The 17,762-nt window shown below is 51.4% G+C and overlaps 1 protein-coding gene across 1 annotated transcript in view; it reads left to right on the top strand.

Moving 5' to 3' along the window:
- Positions 1-3,386: 3,386 nt before the first annotated feature.
- The window catches only part of ARK2C (arkadia (RNF111) C-terminal like ring finger ubiquitin ligase 2C), a gene marked incomplete at its 3' end in the record, with an annotated part of 102,691 nt that continues 88,315 nt past the window's right edge, over positions 3,387-17,762 (top strand). Inside the window, exon 1 of the mRNA XM_082852704.1 lies at positions 3,387-3,462. Within this exon, the coding sequence (XP_082708830.1) occupies positions 3,402-3,462 (61 nt within the window). The 5' untranslated portion in view covers positions 3,387-3,401. The remainder of the gene's footprint in view (positions 3,463-17,762) is intronic.

Raw genomic sequence — 17,762 nt, 5'->3', positions numbered from 1 at the left:
GTTATAGTGATGGTCTGTTCCTTGATGATTGCTTTCGTCTGATGGATGTTCCATGTTGTGGTACAATGTCCACTGAACACATTAACTAGGCACTCATAAATAACAACAGGAGGGCAAGAGGTAGTGGGCAAGGAGAGATGGACAAGTAAAGGGGAAAGAACTAGGGCTGGAGAGCTAGGCACCATTCTATGTTCTCTACAAGCATGAAGTTACTTGGTCCTCACATCAATCCTATGAGGAAGGTTGCTATAATCATGCTCATTTTACAGCTATTGAAACTAAGGCCTGGAGAAGTTAAATAACTTATCCAAGCTAGTAAGTGGCAGAGCCAGAATGTGAAGCCAGGCAATCTGATTTTGGAGTGTGTACCCAAACTACTCTGCTGTCAAGGTCAGATTGGGCAGTCATGGCCTTTGTGAGCTACTCTGGTATAAAGTAAGCTAAAGAATGCATCACCCAAGGTGATGGGGACTAACAGAAATACACTAATATGTATAAAATAGATAACTAATAAGGACCTGCTGTATAAAAAATAAATAAAATTTAAAAATTAAAAAAAAAAAAGAATGTCTACCCAGGGACTTCCCTGGAGGTCCAGTGGTAGAGAATCCGCCTTCCAATGCAGGGGACACAGGTTCGATCCCTGGTCAGGGAAGTAAGATCCCACATGCCGCGGGGCAACTAAGCCCACGCGCGTCAACTAGAGAGAGAAAACCCGCACTCCACAACTAGAGAGACAGAGAAGCCTGTGCTCCGCAGGGAAAGATCCTGCGTGTTACAGTGAAGATCCCGCATGTCACAACTAAGACCTGACGCAGCCAAAAATAAATAAAATTTAAAAAATAATTAATTAAATAAATGTTGATTAAAAAAAGAATGCCCACCCAAAGCTAGCCAGGTTGCAGAGGAATTGGCACACTATATATTGCTGGTGGCAATGAGTGTTATAAAGCTTTTAAAATGTGTGGCAGGCGACATAAAGTTTTCCATACTTGTCTATTTAAGAATGCCTGCCAATCCTAGAGGTTTACTTGAAGTTATAGTCCAACTAAAGCAACAAGCTAGAGGCATGAGAAAGTTCATTGTATGATTTGCAGTCATGGAAAACTGGGAGCAAATTAAGTGCCCAAGAACAGAGTATGATTAAGTAATTTCACAGTACATTCACTTGTTGAAATACTATGAAAACATTTAAAATGAAAATTAGGAAGATAATTATGTAGAAGGATAGGAAAATGTTTCTGATAAAACATTAAGTTTAAAAAGCAGGGTAAAAAATATGCAGATTATGATGACAAAACCCATATATAAGCATACTGGCAAAGCCTGAAACAGAACAGGAAACAACTCTAGTAGTTAGGTGTTTCTTAAGTTCTTTTCATTTAAAAATTTTTTCATTAGTGGTGGCATTATGTTTATTCGACAGATAATGAAGAAAGGAAAGAGCTGGGCAGGAGTGGGTTGACAGGACTGTCAAAATAGGGGCCTGGAACTGTTGGTGTGTTCCTCCAGTTGCCTGCATTCTTGAGTTCTCTGAGGGCAGCAGAGGTGTTCGGGGTGGAGAAGAGGTCTGAGGGATATGCGTGCACTGGGATCCTGCCCTGTTGTGCTCACTGGGAATGTGGTAGGTGTCTTGGCAAAGCCAATCTGCTGTGTTCCCTTTGCTGTCTTCTTCCTCCCCTGACCTCACTTCTCCCATTCTTCAAGTTGCACTTAAAAGTCACTTTTCTGGAGTCAACTCCTACTGCCCTCCCTACCTCCCGCCTACTCAGCTAGGTGCTTCTCCTAGCTGTCCCCTTTCCCAGCACCCTATGCTGATACCCATGTCTTCCATTTCTGAGGCCCCTCTGGGCTGCAAGCGTTGGGGCCTCAAACACAACACAAGGTGTATTCACTGAATGGGCCTCCTTTTCCTTATTTCAAAAATGGAGGCAGGTTTGGTTGATTAGGTTTTTTCCAGCTCCACATACTGCAATTTTACCATCTAGTTTTCTCAGACTCATTAAATAAAGGAGCCACTGAAGACAAGTCTCAGTGTGGGAAATGTCCTCTGTCTTTCTGCATGTGGATGCCAAGCAGACTCTGGTCTTGCTGAGGACTGTGAGCCTGGTCTGAGGGTTGTGCTGGGATTTCCACAGCAGGTGGGCTAAGTGTGTAGGAACTGGGTCTTAGCAGTCCACCTGACAACTGGGCTGCAGGGTGAAGGCTCTTTGCTTCTGTCTTGCTTGTGCTTGGCAGGCCAGTCACAGGCCACGCGAGACACTGTGGCTGTGCCTCCACGTGTGAATCTGAGGAGCCTCCTAGCCCTGATGTCATATATGTGCCTCTGGGCTGTGGAAGTGGGCGTGTCTGTGCACATGGCTGGTTGTGCCTGTGTCCGAGTGGGGAGAATGGTGGTCGAATGGTTTTCTGGGTGAGCGTGCCTCTATAGAACGTGTGCACACACCTCAGTGTACGAGCGGTTTTCAATTTGGCAAATAAATGTTGTGAGCTTTGTGCTCTGCAGAAGCAACAAAGCGGTGCGAAGGCAAGAAGCCTGGGAGTGTACATATCTGCATTGTGTGTCCTCTCTGTGTGTCTCTGGGAATGCGTTCTTGGCACGTGTTTGGTTAACAAGGCTTTCGGTGTGTGCAGGTCTGTGTGGCAGTGCCTGGGTCCCTGTGCCGCGCTTGCTCTCTTTCCAGCTCCACTTGTGCCCGCAGTCGGGCTCTGCACGTGGGCCAGCCTCCATGCGCACGTCCCCGAGTGACCCGGGAGCGCTGTGCAAGGACCTCCGGGTCGTGTGCACTTGGAGCGCTCGAGCCTGTCTCTCCTGACGCACGAAGGCACCTTCACATGTCAAGGTGCACGTCGCTCTCGGTGTGTGCACGTTCCGTGTGCACGCCGCCCGTGTCTGTGTGCTGGGCGCTCCACGCGCGCGCGTTCCGGCCTGCGGGCGACCAGGGACCCGCGCAGGGCTCCACGCGCCCCGCAGGGCTGACCCCCTTCCCGCGCCCGGCCACGGGCCACCGCGATTGGCCGCCCGCTCCCTCTCAGCCGTCACCCCTCCCGCCCCCCCCGCCCCCCCGCCCCCCGCGCTCCCGCGGTCCCCGCTGTCCCCCGCGGTTCCGGCGAGGCCGCGCCGCGCTGCGCTCCGCTCCCATTGGCTGCGCGCGCCTTTGTGTGGCGGCAGCTGCGGCCCCAGCGCCTTTGAATGTCGAGAGGGGCCGGGAAGGGAGCCTTTCCATGGGCCATCTGTCTCCCCGCCAGCCGCCGCCCCACCGCCGCCCGCGCCCCGCGCTCCGCCTCCCGCCCCGGCGGCTCCCGCAGCCCCGCCGCCGCCCGCGCCCGCGCCCCGGAGCCGCGCCACAAAGGGCCCGCGCGCAGCCGCCGCCGCCGCCGCCGCCGCGCGAGGAGCCAGGATGGTCCTGGTCCACGTCGGCTATTTCGTGCTTCCAGTGTTTGGCTCTGTGCGAAACAGAGGTATCGCTTTTTCCTTTCGGGGTCCGCTTCGGAGCGTGGATCGCCGCGGGCACCGGGGTGGGGGCGGGCGCCGAGGGCGGCGGAGGGCTCAGGGCACACCCGCGAGGACGCGGGGCGAGCGGTGGCTTCTCCCCTCTCCCTTTTGGGGGGACCCCCAGTGTGGAGGTGGCTGCCCTCGTGGGAGCTTTTGCAGTGAAGTTAGGATTTGGCGATTTGAGTCCATCCCTCCCTCCCTCCCCAGCCCCACTATTTATTCTTTGCGGCGGACGCGGTTCCCCCAAATCATAGCCCCTTCCCCCAATACCTAGCCCTGTGTGATCGAAGGACGGAGAGAGATACAGGACTGCGTGTGTGCGCGCGCGCGTGTGTTTGTGTGTGTAAGCGTACTTGGCTTTCTGTGATTTTTTTTTTGAGGTGTGTGTGTGTTTCGTGTCATTTTTGTTTGTGTTTCTCCATCATTTGGTCGTTGATACCGATGGCTGGTTAGCTGGGACCTGGCATCTGCATCTCCCATCTGCCCTATGCCATGCCCCAGCCCCCGCATTCTCGTGGGCACTTGCACGATTTCCCTTCCCATCTCTTCCTTCCCTTTAACCCTTTTTGTGTATCGCCCTTGTGCTACCCCTCCCACCCCATGGTCTTTGTATGACAGTTGCATTTATGGGTTCAAGATGCTTGTGTGTGTGTGTGTGTGTGTGTGTGTATGCGAGTGTGTGCAAGTGTGTGCGCGCCTCGGAGAGTCAGACGTGCACTGCTGTGCACCCCTGGGCCGGGCCGAAGCGGGGTGCCGGCCCTTGGCTGTTGCGCTGTGTGTGAGGATGAGGTGGGACGCTGCCCCCAAGCCAGGCCTTTGCCCCGGGCAGGCGTTGACAAAGCAGCAGGCCGGCGCCGGCTTTGTTTTTAACTGTGATATATGGGGTGTGTTTGCACGGTCCCCTGCCCCACATCCCCTTTCCCTTACATTCTGCTACAACAATAGCTTGATTTTCCCGTCTTCTCCTCCCTTCACATTTCTTCCATTTTCTTTTAATCAGAAACTCCCACCTCCCAAAGCAAATCCGAGATGCATTTAGATTCATTATTATTTTTTTTTCTTTTTGTACTCTGCCTCTGGACTCACATTTCTCTTCTTGGAAATGTTTCTGCTATCCTCTCCCACTCCACGTCTGCTTAAATCCCTGCTGGCTGAGGCCCTCCCCCACTCCCCCTCCCTCAAGCTCAGAATGATGTCTTCCCTTTGCGGCCCCGGCTGCTCCACCAAGTCAGAGTGGGGGGTGGCGTCGCAAGCCGGCGCTTTAGTGCGCCCCAGGGGCCCGACTGGGCAGGAGAATGAAAGCCCAGCCCTCCTTCTTTCAGCCCAGCTGTCCCCAGACCCAGCCTGTCCCCAGAACCTAAAAGGCAAGGTTGGCCCCCTTAGGCCTGTTTGAACCACAGTTTTTTCGTGTGATGATAGAATGATGACATTCTGCATTTATCAAATCTTTTTTTTTCTTCATTGTGTAGCTCAGTGAATGGTCAACTCGCTGCTGTGTGCGCTGTGACCCTTCTGCCTCCGCATTTAGCTGTATTGTGACACCCCTCTTAACCATCTCCTGTCTCCATCTGAGGAAGGCATTGCTATTTAAGCGGCAGTATCCCCTATCTCAGGCCAGCCTAGCAGTGGGGGGCGGTGGTGGAGTGGGTGTGTGAAGAATAGGAATGGGGGGCTGGGTGAGATCTCCCTTGAAATGCCAACCCCTCCCCCAATACACAATTATATCTTATTACTTGGCATTTCCTCTTAAAACGGGTGTGGAACATTACACTAGGCAGAAATTCAAAAATGATTAAGAAGGATGTTGAGCCTGAAAGTATAATTATCCTGATTAAATCATTATCATCCTCATTAATACCACCAATCTCTAAATACCATTGCAGGATGCTGATTCCATGTTTTGAAATTCAAATTGCTCAGCTGCCTTTAAATTTTATTTTTAATACCTGCCCCCCCCTCAAAAAAAAAAACACCCAAGAAAACAAATTCTGCCAGTCAGTCAAAGTTTACTTTCATGGCAAACACGCCCATAGGAAATTCAAGGGCTGAGGGTTAATTGGGCTGTGAGTAAAATTTAGCACAATGCGATAAGAATTCATGACCTTCCGATAGAGGATACTAATGCTTAACTCAACAAGGTCCTAAACCACAATCTTCTTGTAAAACTATTAGATAGCTTGCCAGCTTAGATCTGTTCCTTTTAGTTTCCATTGTAGTAGTATAGGATGTAGGCCATTTCAGAATAGATGTAGAGAAATAACCATTTTTGTATCTCATCTTGTTTAGCCGAGTACATTGCACTGTAAATCCCTGTTAAGTGGATTCCTTTTGCCTTGGCTTGGAGGCTGTAGCACCCCATATCCCACTTACCTGGGTGGCCATCAGCTAGCTTCCTGGTAGCGCCCAGGCATAAGTGAAGAGATACATTTAGTCAGAGGCAAAAAATAATAAATATAGATATGAAAAATTTTGATGACATGACAGTTGCTGCTACTCTGAAAATTTGGTGTAGCAAGGTCCTTGACTTAAGGGGGAGCCATAGCCATGGTGTCTTAATTGTTTAATTGTACAATGTCAAGAGCATCTTTGGACATGCGCCCTGGCCCTCAGAGCTACCCCTTTAACAGCCGGCTCCCTTCTGCTGCCTCGTTGGCCAGACCTGCTTGAAAACTGAAACAAAACAGCAGCAATAAAGAATAAGGCCCCTACTTCAAGGGCCCTTCCAAAATAAAGTCCCAAGTGGCCTCCCCAGATTGCCATTTGGCAATCTGAAAAGAAAGAGAAGAGAAAAAAGAAAAGAAAAGAAAAAGGATCCCCAGCAAAATGGTTTTCCATTAAACAGGGATAGCGTGTTCTGCTGTGCTGAATTACTTCCTGTTCTTATTTTGTGGGTAATTTTTTCTGTATCAAATATCCTTTCGGTTGTGTATCTTTTTCACCTTTTCTTGTACTAAAACTAAAGCATGATCTGTATTTTTTTCCATCCCCCAGTTGACAATGTACAGCGCTCGGGTAGAGATGTTACCCTGCTGAAACGCACTGTGCTCGTGTAGCCGGGCCATCTGCTCGTTGTACGCTGCTTTTGTTCTGTTGCCCTTCCGAAGCATGGTGGGCCCAGCCTTTTTTTTTTTGTATCGTGTGCATGACGACATTGTTACACACAGAATCCACTAATACTAATATACAATCTCTCAATAAAGAACTAGTTTCCTATATTAACCTAGTGTGCTTTTTCTCTTGCTGTTTTCCCATTTATTGTTGTATCCTGCTGTAGATTTTCCCCCTTGCTTTTCTATCCCCACCCTCACCCACCCACCCACCACTCCCACCTCCCATTGTAAGATTTGAGTGAATGCCTTCTGGTTTTTTTTTTTTTTTAACTTTTGTTTTGTTTTGTTTTGTTTTGTGGTACAGATATGGTGACTTTAATCTCATCTAGTCCATATCTTTCTACGGTAGATGTCTGGGGCAATGCGGGGGTGGGTCAGTTGTCCTGTCACACCAAAATAGCTCTACTGCATAGAAGGAACTCCTATCTTTGGCTACCTGTGTACCCACCCAATAGCCTCCACATTTCATCTCAGTTTCCAAGTTACATGGGCACTCAGTTTATGATGCTGGTGAAGAGATGGGGCTGTAACACTTAGGTTGAGAAAAGGGATACTGTTCTTAACTAGCAATCTTGTAGCATTTCAGACTCGCCTGAAAAACCCATTTTCAGTTGTGTTTTAACTTTTCTTTTTACTGTTTTATTGATTTACTGTCCTTATAAGTCATGCTGGGGGTGACATGTTACATGCAGTTGAAGCCATGATCTGGAATTTTAAAGTACCCTCTTCTGTGTGCATATTTAAATTGTTGGGACCTGTGATGTAAGTTTTGCATTGAGATCCTGCATAAGGAAGATGTTTGAAACAGAAACCAACTCAGACCACTCCCACATTCATCCCAGGGCCAGCAGCCTGACCTGTTACTGTAGGAATAAGAGGGTCTGTGCCCTCTGCAGGCTGTGAGCCATTTAAAGCTGATTACAGCCTAGTTTCCTGACAGCTGCCTCATCTGTGGCGGTAGTGCCCCTCTTGAGAAAGAAAGCCAGATCTCTGCCATTGTCAGAGTGTGTTGGGGGGGATCAGGAAGGAAGTCATGACCTTACCCCAAATTGAATTGGAAGAAGAGCCCTTAAAATATGTCTTTTTCCCATAATTATATTGGAGGAGCCAGTGGAGAGGTATTTTTTCCCCAGAGTGGAACCCAAATTCAAGCATTTGTCAATTACACCTCTTCAATTTCAGCCCAGAACAAGCCTTGACAAATGAGGCGTTTTAGTCACCGTGGAAATTAGTTGATTAAAGAAATTCATGGTTCCTTCAAAGGGTCATCGTTCTGGAGCCGCTCTTCCTTGGACCAACGTGCTTCCTCCTCGCTCCTGTGGGCTGTCTCCCGGCCCGCCTCTGCCCCCTGCCAGCGTCCCTTTCCCGGGCAGGCGCACCCCTGCCTGACCACAGCGCTTCCTAGCCTTCTTTGTGGCTTGGTGCGGCTCTCCTCTCCCCCCATGGCTGCCCTTTCTGCTCTGGCCCTTTGTTCTCATGCTCTCTCCAGCCCATAAGGGAAAGCTGAGCTGATTTACTGTGACACATGGACACACATGCAAGTTCCCAGCAGAGGCTCATGCTGTAGTTTTTATAAGAAGGGATATGCAGGTCTTCAAGGATTTTGTTTCTCCCTCTCCTTCTTCTCCTCTCCTTCTCATTTTATTTTGGTTTTCATGAAATGTTTAATTTTGTTCCTAGTTTGAGAAAGCAAAATAAACCATCTTCCAACCAACCTCAACGATAAGGAAAACTACCCCAACTCAGGTGATTGCCGTCATTTCTGTCCTAGAGAGCAGTAGTTCATTAGATTGCTATTAAGCAACTCTAAGATTTTATTTCTTTAAGTGAATGTTACGTATGTTGGAATTATTTGGTCAATACGTTTTGAGGATGGTTTAGTAACCTAGTAATAACAAAGAAAGTTAGTGGGTTAATGGGAAGTCATGTTTTAGCAATTTATCAAATGCATATGTTTTCATCCAGATTGTCAGAATAAACATATTTATCTGAAGGAGCCTTTTCCTCTGACTGGATGATCCAGTCATTACAAAGCCATTGTACTTTATATCTACTCTCTCAGCCAACAGATGTGTACCTGTTTTAATAAAGTTTGACTCTAAAAGATTTTGGAAAAGCCTTCTGCTCCACAGATCCTACACTGAACTTTGTAACAAGATGGGACATAGTTCTTGTTTATGGCTTTTCCTTTTGAATAATAGAACTTCTTTCCTGAAACTAGCATCAGATAAGGTCCACCTAATTGAGGAGCTTACTTGAATAATAGTTCTCATAAATCAGCAAATACTATTAATCACTCAGGGTTAGGGGAAAAGACCACCAAGAGTCTCCATGCCCTAATATACTGATGACAGGGACTGGCCCACCTCTCGCCTCTCTTCCTTTCGTAGTTTGCTCACTTCCTGCCCTACCCACTATGTCCTTCCCAACCCACTATGTCCTTCCCATCTTTAAATGAGCAGCCTGCTGTGTCCATTGGAAACCTTAATGCTTTTCTGGGCTAGGGAAGCAACAGCTCTGTGCTGGATCCAAGTGCAGTGGGAAACCCCTTTCCTGGCCAGGAGACACAGGCCCTTGACTCCGACTCAGGGAGTGACTTTGGATGTCTCAGTCCCAGCTGACCACGTTTGCTCAAATGTGCAAGACACTTGTGCCTTGGGTTCTCTTTGAATCTAAATAGCTCTTTAAAAATTCCTGGCTTAACATAATATGAAAGTGAATTCGTTTTTATTAGTATGGTATGGTTTGGCCACAGATGAACCCATATATTTCTAAGAGAATCAGAGGGGAAACTTACCTTAGAGAGGCTCCGATTTTCTGGATGATTTAAAAACTAAAAGCAAACATTCAGAACCCCACAGCCGAACCACTTGCAATGCCTGTATTTTCATGTATTCAGTCATTCATTCATTCACTGACTCACTTGTTTGTTCATTTAGTTAATGAGTGTTCATTGAATTTCTACCTGGGGCCAAGTGAAGCAGTGTAGGACCTGGGTGCCTGCCCTCCTGAGGCTTCTGCTGAGGCTGGAAGATGAATGCTTAGGAAACCAGACGCTGAGATGTTCTGTGCCACAGCACCCGAACGGATGGCAAGAACATCCTGACTTGAGGTGGGAAGAGCTTGGAGCAGTCCAGTGGTTGAGTCCTACTCCAGTCTTGACTGGGAAGGGTGAACTTAGGCCACTGCTCTGAGCATCATCTAAACAATGACTGTCATTATACCTACCTGATAGGGTGTGTGGTGTGCAGACTTTTCAAAGGCACCTGGCACAGAGCAGGTGCCTCGGGCATGCTAGGTGGCTGCCCCCATCCCCCACCCCTATAGGAATATACTGGCCAAGGGATCAAATAAAGTCAGGGATGACTTGCTGAGGAAGTGGGGTTGAGATGTGCCTCAAAGGTTGGTATGTATACAGGAGGAAGAGAAGTGAGAGCTCCAGGTGGGGACCGAATGGAGTGAGACTTTGGCCAAGGTCAAGTGGCTCTGCTGATTTGCCAAGAACAGAGAGTGCTTATGAGGAGGTCTGTGTGTGTGTGTGTGTCTGGGTGTGTCTCGGGGTATGTGTGCAGACCTGTTGCCTTGCACATCTTCGGGAGGCACTGGGACCATTGTCCTGTCTTTGAATGGTTCTCCTGAGAGCACAACTCCAGGGGATAAGCAACATGAGGTTGGGAGAATAAGGGAGAAAAGGCTGGAAGATATTTTGAAGTCAGTTTCTGAAGACCTTTGGAAGCTCCGGCAGAGTTTGGACTTGCTCCTTTAGCCCCTGGGGGCTGTCTGGGGAGAGTGGTGCTTCAACAACTTCTTATTCTGGCAACTGATGACAGGGTGTGAGCCCAGGGGGCTGAGCCGGGGAGGAGGCCGTGGGCCATCCAGGGCTGTTGGAAGCCCAAACCAGGGCGCCGGGGGAGGAGGGCTTGCAAGAGGGGCCTTCCCATAGGAGGAGGTGAGCAGAACTGAGTCAATGGGGAGGGGCTCAGGGGCGGGAGGTCTGGGGGTGCCTGGGAAAATGTAAGACCCTGAAGACAAACAGGGAAGATGGGAGGAACAGTCAATTTGGGGGAAAGGTTAGTTCAGCGTGCGGATAAATAGAATTTTGAGGTGTAGAAAGTGGCAGAGGGAAGGGGACCACGAAAATGTCCTGGGATTTGAGACTTCTAGTACCCGGATGGAGTAGAAAATTAATTTTGACGATAAAAATGTATCATATTTACATGACACACCCTCAAAAAACTCTCCCTCCGTGCCTTACTTGGCTATACAGATGCATCTTTAGTTATGCAGGTCACACTTTCAGCAGCCTCTCTGCCGACACTGACCCCCTCAGGGAGCTGTGCCCCCATATCTCAGTTTGAACAACTTTTATCAAACTTCACCCTTCTTGAGAAGAGAGAACCCCAAGGCCGGCTGGCGGCAGGATCACTGCCTCCACAGGTTTGCAGAAAAGGTCGGCCCTCCCCACGTGAGGAGGATAGCAGAGTCGGGGAGAAGGATGGGGCAGGGGTTTGGCAGCTGGGGACGAGGGCAGGGCGTGAGAGGGGGGGCCCGGGCTCCAACTTCAGCATTCGTCCTGTCTGCAGAGAGTGGATTTTCCCTAACTCAAAGCTCTTTCTCTTCTGTTATCTTATTTCCTCCCCAACACAGCCTGGGAGGAGGTAATTGGGGGCCAGAGGAGGCAACTGAGGCCGATGGTGGGGAAAGTCCATCCCTGCCCGCCCCCAGCTAGGAAATGGCTGAGCCAGAAGTGGATGCCAGGTGACTAGCTGGCCGGCTGTGGTTCCCTGCACTGCCTCCATGGCCTGTACACTGTTAGGAACCCTCTTGAAACCAAGACAAGCATTGGAAAGGAATCCCTGCTTTTCCTCCATGTCTGGGGGCATCAATTTGTCCGCATTGGGAGAGGCCTCTGTCCAGCTCGCGGACAGCCATGCTGTGAGGCAGGTCAAGTCCCCAACCTCGAGCTATCCTCCTGGAAGGGGAGGCTGAGAGCCAGGGAAGGTGCATAGTGGACCAGAGAGACCCCTGGGTAGGAAATGAGCAGAGGCTGGAACCCCATGGTGAGTTCTTCAGCCTGCAGACTGGCTCGGAGGAGGCCTGGCCGGCTTAACTGGGGGACACTCTGCTCTGATCGCCACCTAAATAACCAGGGGTCACCCTTTGAGGACTTTGGCTCCCAAGTCATGAGCACGTTTCCCAAGCTTCCTTAGGTCATTGTGATGCCTTCGCAGATTCTATGTTATATCATCAAGCAGTAGAATCACATCTTGGAAAGTTTAGAAAATAGACCAAAAGGAAAAAAATCTCTTAGGAGTCCACCTCTGTGATCACTTTAGTGAAAGGCCTTCCACATTTTTGTTCATGCTCATATATGTCTTTTTTGTAGAGCTGTAAACAGTGATAGACACTTCTGCGTTCTCCAGTTTTTCAAATTTAACATATCGAAAGCCTTTTCGTGTTTTGCTAAGCTGTTTTCACCAGCGTCACTTTGAATGGCTTCACCAGATTCCACTTGAATGGTGGCTCTGCATTCAGGCTTGGTGGTCTATGAGGCACCCAACGGCCGTGGGTCACGGGCCACTCCTGCTGGTCTACCTGTGACCTCCCGCGGGCTGCTGTTTGGCCACTAGAGGGTAGGGGGTTAGTGGAATCTGACAGCTTCCAGGCCTCTCTGCTCACCGTCAGCCCCTTCCATCAATGGGCCCAAAGAGGGGGAAGGAAGGGCAGGAAAGTTGGTGTGGGGAAGGAAGATTTGGATAAATCCTTCTGAGACCTGGGTTCTGGTCTTTGTTCTGCTACAAACCTCCACCGTGATCTTAAGCAAGTCAGCTTCCTTCATGGGATCTCAGTTCCCCCATCGGTCAAATGGGGACGATGGGTCCATTGTTTCTGCCTTACAGGACTTGTCACGTGAAGTAATACACATGAAAAGAAGTAAGAAGCCAGCCAGAGACAACAGTAACAATAATGGCCCATTATTCAGGAGGTAGTGCTCAGACAGGCTGTGCAGGACGGTGGGCGCAGCCCTGCTTTGAGGCCGCTCTGCCAGTAACCCCCCTGCTCTGGGTCTGTACCTCCTATCTGCCAAAGGAGATAATTGCCCCTCATTGCCCCTTCCTGCTCTAGAAAACTGTGATTTCCTCTTGATGAGAATAACTTACATTTCCATTGTCTTTTGGCCTTTTCACTGGGCAGCAGCCATGCACTTTGGTGCTCAGTACATAGGCACCTGCCCTTCCACCGGCCGCCCTCGGAGAGACGGGGGCGGGGGGCGGGCAGCAGTGACTCCTGGCGGCTCTGCCACGCGGTGAGCGCTCCCCCTGGGAGTCCTGAGCCTGGGGTCCCTCCTGCTTCCTGCTGCTGCCGCTCTGGTTTGGCCTCTGAGCAAGAACTTCCCTGGGGCATCATTGCTTCCTCTTGCCGTCCTTTCCTTTAAACCTCCCCCTGAGGTGTGCCACTTCAGGGCAGCAGGGGAGTCGGCCCTCCAGGAAGTCACCCACGTGGAAGGGCTCAGCTGCTCCTCCTGGGAGGTGGGGATGCAGTGGGGTGGAGGAGAGGAAGTGGCGGCTGCTGACTCAGCAGCAGCCTGCGGGTGGAGGGGGGTGGAGGAGCTCTCTGAGGCTGGGAGGAAGTGAGGATTCAGCCAACACCTGTCTCAAGGAAGGGCAGGAAGCTTTGGAACAGCTGCTGCTCCTTCTGTGGGGCTGCGAGTGGGAGAGAAGGGGGTGGAGGCCCGCTCAAGGCTCCCCCTCCCCCCACAGCCTGTTTGCTGGGCCCCAGCGCTCCTCCCCGCATCTGCCAGGGCTTCCAGGCCACCCCCTCCCCATTGCTCAGGGGCCCCACCATGCTGCCTGCCCCCAGCACCATCGTGCTGCCTCCTAGAACACTTACTCTGAGGGTGCTCATGGGTGAATGCGTCCAGCTGCCCAGGGCTGGGGGCACTGGGCTTCCCTAAGCCAGCGGGGCCCTCAGTCTCCCTGGCACTCCCTGGAAGGGCAGCTGGCCTGGGCAGGCCTACTGCTCCGCCAACACGGCCCTGCCGACCAGCGCTGAGGGGTCCAATTCTGGGGGTGGTGAGGCGGTGATGGAAAGACCTGGGTCCATGGGCCGGTTCCCTCCTTCGAGGCTCCCTGCACTGCTGGTCACCCCTGGCCCAGCGGCATGTGTGCCTCACTTGGTACTGAGGGAGGGAGCCAGAAGAGGCAGCTGCACAGGGCTTTGGCCCTGGTTCAGTTGGTGGTGGCCAGAGCCCCTCTCGGACACCAGGGTGGGTAGGCCCAACCTTGGCTTCACCGTTGGTGGACTCATGTCCCTCGGGGCATAGGAGGGAGTCAGGCATGAAGAGGAGTTCAGTCAGCTGGTCCACAGGGAAGCTGGGCCTTGGAGGCGGCTCCTGCCTGACTGCTTTTGGGCAAGGAGAAACTGAGGCTCCCAGGCAGCGGTGCCAGGAAGCAGGGTGGCCACAGAGCCACAGCCGGAGTTGGAGCGGGAGGGGAAGGGCGGTAGTAGGAGGCCCTGAGAGGGAGCTTGGGCCCTTTGGCACCTGAGGAATGCAGCCTTCTCCCCACCGGGAGGAATGGGGCTGCAGGAGGCGTGAGGGGAAGAGAGGCCACGTGGGCGTAAAGAGTGCAACAGCCATCAGCCCCCACCTGAGCAGGTGAGCTGGGAGTGTGATGACGTAGGCCGAGGAGGAACCCAGACATGAACGTGGGACGGTGTTTGCCCAGCCCATCCCCATCCCATCCTGAAGGGTCCCCACCAGCCCAAGCTTCCCGTAGGAGAGAGGTGGAGGAAAGAAGGAGTGAGAAGGTTAGAGTGTAGGAGGAGGAAGTTAGAGACGCACTGTCTCATCACTGAGCCTCACTTCTCAGCAGGAAGCACCCATCTCTTGGGTACTTACTAAGTCTGTGCCGGTGCCTGCCTTGTGTTCGCCTGGGTGGGTGGGCCTGGCCTGGCTTGCCCACCAGACTAGACGGGAGACTGGACAGGTGTGCAACAAAGGGCAGAACCCTTGACTTGGGTCAAAAAAAGGGCCTTGCCACACCACAGAATAAACACAGCGTGGTTTTCAGTTTTCTTACTAAATTTGGAAAAAAGGAGATTTTGATATTAAACTAAGCAAGGAACTCTTATGCCACCAGTTACAAATTTTGCATGGACTTTTGAGTGAAAACATAGGGCTTTGATGACATATTTCATTCACGCACTCCAGACCAGTCCGTACCCCTACGACTGGGGGGCTGGGGTCGTTTCACACCCCTCTGACATTTGGGTCCTCCTGGGGAAGAGTGTGAAGGGCGCTCCTGGGTAATCCAAGGCTTTGTCTTTGCAGAAGTGGGAACCCAAGCCTGTCCAGAGGCTGGAGTAGCTAAGCCAGCTCCCAAGGGACCTGGTCAGGACTGCGACCGGAGCCGCTTGGCCCCGAGGGCCAGCGCTCTTCTCAGGTCTTGACTCTAGGCCAGCTGGAGGCGGCCCAAGCTCCAGTAACTCCAGCAGGATGGTCAAGGGGCATTTTGTGGGGGACAGGACTGGGCAAGGCTGAAGACAGCATGGGGTTTAACTGGGCAGAGGGAGAAGGGTGGCATTTCAACATGGTGGCCGATTCACATATATTCCTAGTCTGCAGAGCCAAGGCCAGGACTGGAAGCCACGGTCTGAGAGGAGAGGGCAGCAGACGAGACAACCCCATGAACTGGCGTGGGAGGAGGGCCTTCCTGTGGGGGGCACTCAGCAGAGGGCTGTCCATGGTACTGTAAGGACTCTTTTTTTTTTTGTTTTTTTTTACAGTGATAAAATATACATAGCATAAAATTTGCCATTTTACCCATTTTATAGTGTACACTTCAGTGACATTGAGTACATCCGTCATGTTGTGCCACCATTACCACTCTCTACTTCCAAAACTTTTTCATTACCCCCAGCAGACACTCAGGGCCCCCTTGACCTTGAGGCCTGTTCCCAGGCAGGGCCAAGCTGTGCTTGCTGGGACCCCTCCAGGACGGTGGGGGAGATTAAGTGGTAGCAAGGAAAGCACAGGTTTTGGCCTCAGGGAGGGTTCAAGCCTGGTCTTGCCACCTGCTTTGGGTGACTTTGGACCTCTCTGAGCCTCAGTCTCTTCATCAGAAAAAAATGGAGATAATTGCTATTAATACTAGTGTCATGGGGAGGTGAGGGTGAAAGAGTTATCATGCATTTAAAGTACAAGCACACGGACCTCTGGGAAGTGCTTAGCAAAAGATGGTCATTCTCAGCTCCTCACTCACCCCATCCCCTCTGAACACACATCCCTGTTTGCTTGGGCCTGGAACAGTCTAAGGGGTCCAAAGGGAGTGCAAAGGGAACAGACAAGAACTGGCATGTTTCAGCTTCACTGGGCAAGCAGTTACTGAGAATCTACCTTGGGCTGTGAGCAACCGGGGCACAGATAGCGTCTGGCCCACAGCCTAGCTGGGGAGACCCCCGAGCACCCCTGGAGTGGGGTGGAGAATGCAGACTGGGCTACACTGAGGGCCAGGCCGAGGGTCATGCTGGCTGGAAAGCGTGGCCCAGCCTGGAGCAGCTGGCCAGGATTGGTGCCTGGGATGGGAAGTCACTGAGGGCTGGTAAGTCAGGAGGGCCTCCTGGAGAAGACAGAACTGGAGCTGCCCCCCACGGAGGGAGTGATCTGCAGCTTGCTGACTGGGGGAGCTATCAGGTCTGCCTGCCCCCTGGCCCCTCTCCCACACAGGCCCAGATCCGATCCAAGAGGTGAATGTTCAGAGTCCTGTGGCTGTTACCTTGTCTGATTTTTCTTTTTCTTTTCTGGAGCATCGGGCCCTCTCATTTCATTGTCATCCCACCCCCGCTAGTCCCCTTCTTCCCTGCTATCCCTCAGCCCCAGCCATTTCCCCTGTAATCCCCTGCCTCCTCCCACCCCTCTGCCTTGCTGGACTGCCTGAGTGCTCCCATGGGTCAACGTGCCACCCCCTGGGATGGCCACACAGAGTGGGATGCTGCCTGGGAGGAGCTGAGGGTTTGTGAACTCCTCTGAAGCGGGCAACCCTCTCAGGCACTGGTTCTTCTCCCTGCAGAATTGGGTACTATTCTTACCTGCCAGGCTGAGTGAGAGTCAAATGAGATGGTGGATAGAAAGCACCCACCATGACACCTGGCACAGAGCACGAGGCTACGCTTATTGTTATATATGGCTACCTGCTAGGTAGTTGCCACATACATGATCCCCTGCCTGCTCCTAGGAGGCACTTTGAATTTGGTAAGGGGAACAAAGCGTAGGGGAAAAACTCTGAGCCTCAGTGTTCTCATCTGTAAAATTGGGACAATCCTAGGAACCCCTGCAACAGGGTTATAATGAGGCTCAGATTTGATCTCGGATTTGTTCAGCTGACCACACAGATGTGTACCTTGTGTCGGCATTTGACCAGGTGCCCTGCCAGGTACTGGAGGCATGAGGATAATAACAACAACATGAGCAGCAGCAAATGCTCACATAGCACTTGCTCTGTGCCAGGCGCTGTCCTGAGCACTTTAACTGCCCTAGGGGTGTCGTCCCATGGGAAACAGACACTTGAACAATCAAGAAAGTATGGTTCAAGGTACATGCTGTGTGCTCTCTCAGGAGAAGCTCAGGCTGAGCTGAGTCTTAAAAGATGCGTGGGACTGACCAGGAGGAAAGGCGGGGGCAGGGTGTTGCAGGCAGAGGGGCTGCAGGGCACAGGGACTGCCAGGCGTAGGGCGGGTTGAGGAGCAGAGTACTGCAGAGGGGCCGTGGGAGGAGGCTAACGTCCTGTGGGGCAGCTGGGCCCTCGTCACTCCTAATCGTCAGCATATCAGTGTTGCCTGCTAATCAGCATTGCTGGTGGCTGATTGGCCTTTGTCAAGAATGAAGTGCACACAGTCTACGCGGAGCTCTGCTATGTCCGGTATGAAATAAGGGCTGAGGGTGAGACCTGGGCGATGCCTTTGAAGGTCTAGAAAACAAGCTGGAATCCTGACAGACCCCCAGAATAATAATAATGGGGCATTAATAATAATAATAATAATAATAATAATAATAATGATGTTATCATGTTCTACTGCTGAGATGGAGCAGTTCAGAGGAGGGGAAGGGGAGGGTAATGTGGTATCTGGGAGACCTGGAAAATGTGGGGATTGAGCTG

This window comes from Leucopleurus acutus (assembly GCF_964270905.1).
Source record: "Leucopleurus acutus genome assembly, chromosome: 13".
Classification (NCBI taxonomy): domain Eukaryota; kingdom Metazoa; phylum Chordata; class Mammalia; order Artiodactyla; family Delphinidae; genus Leucopleurus; species Leucopleurus acutus.
Note: the sequence above shows the minus strand (reverse complement) of the source record. Positions and strands in the feature narration are given on the sequence as shown.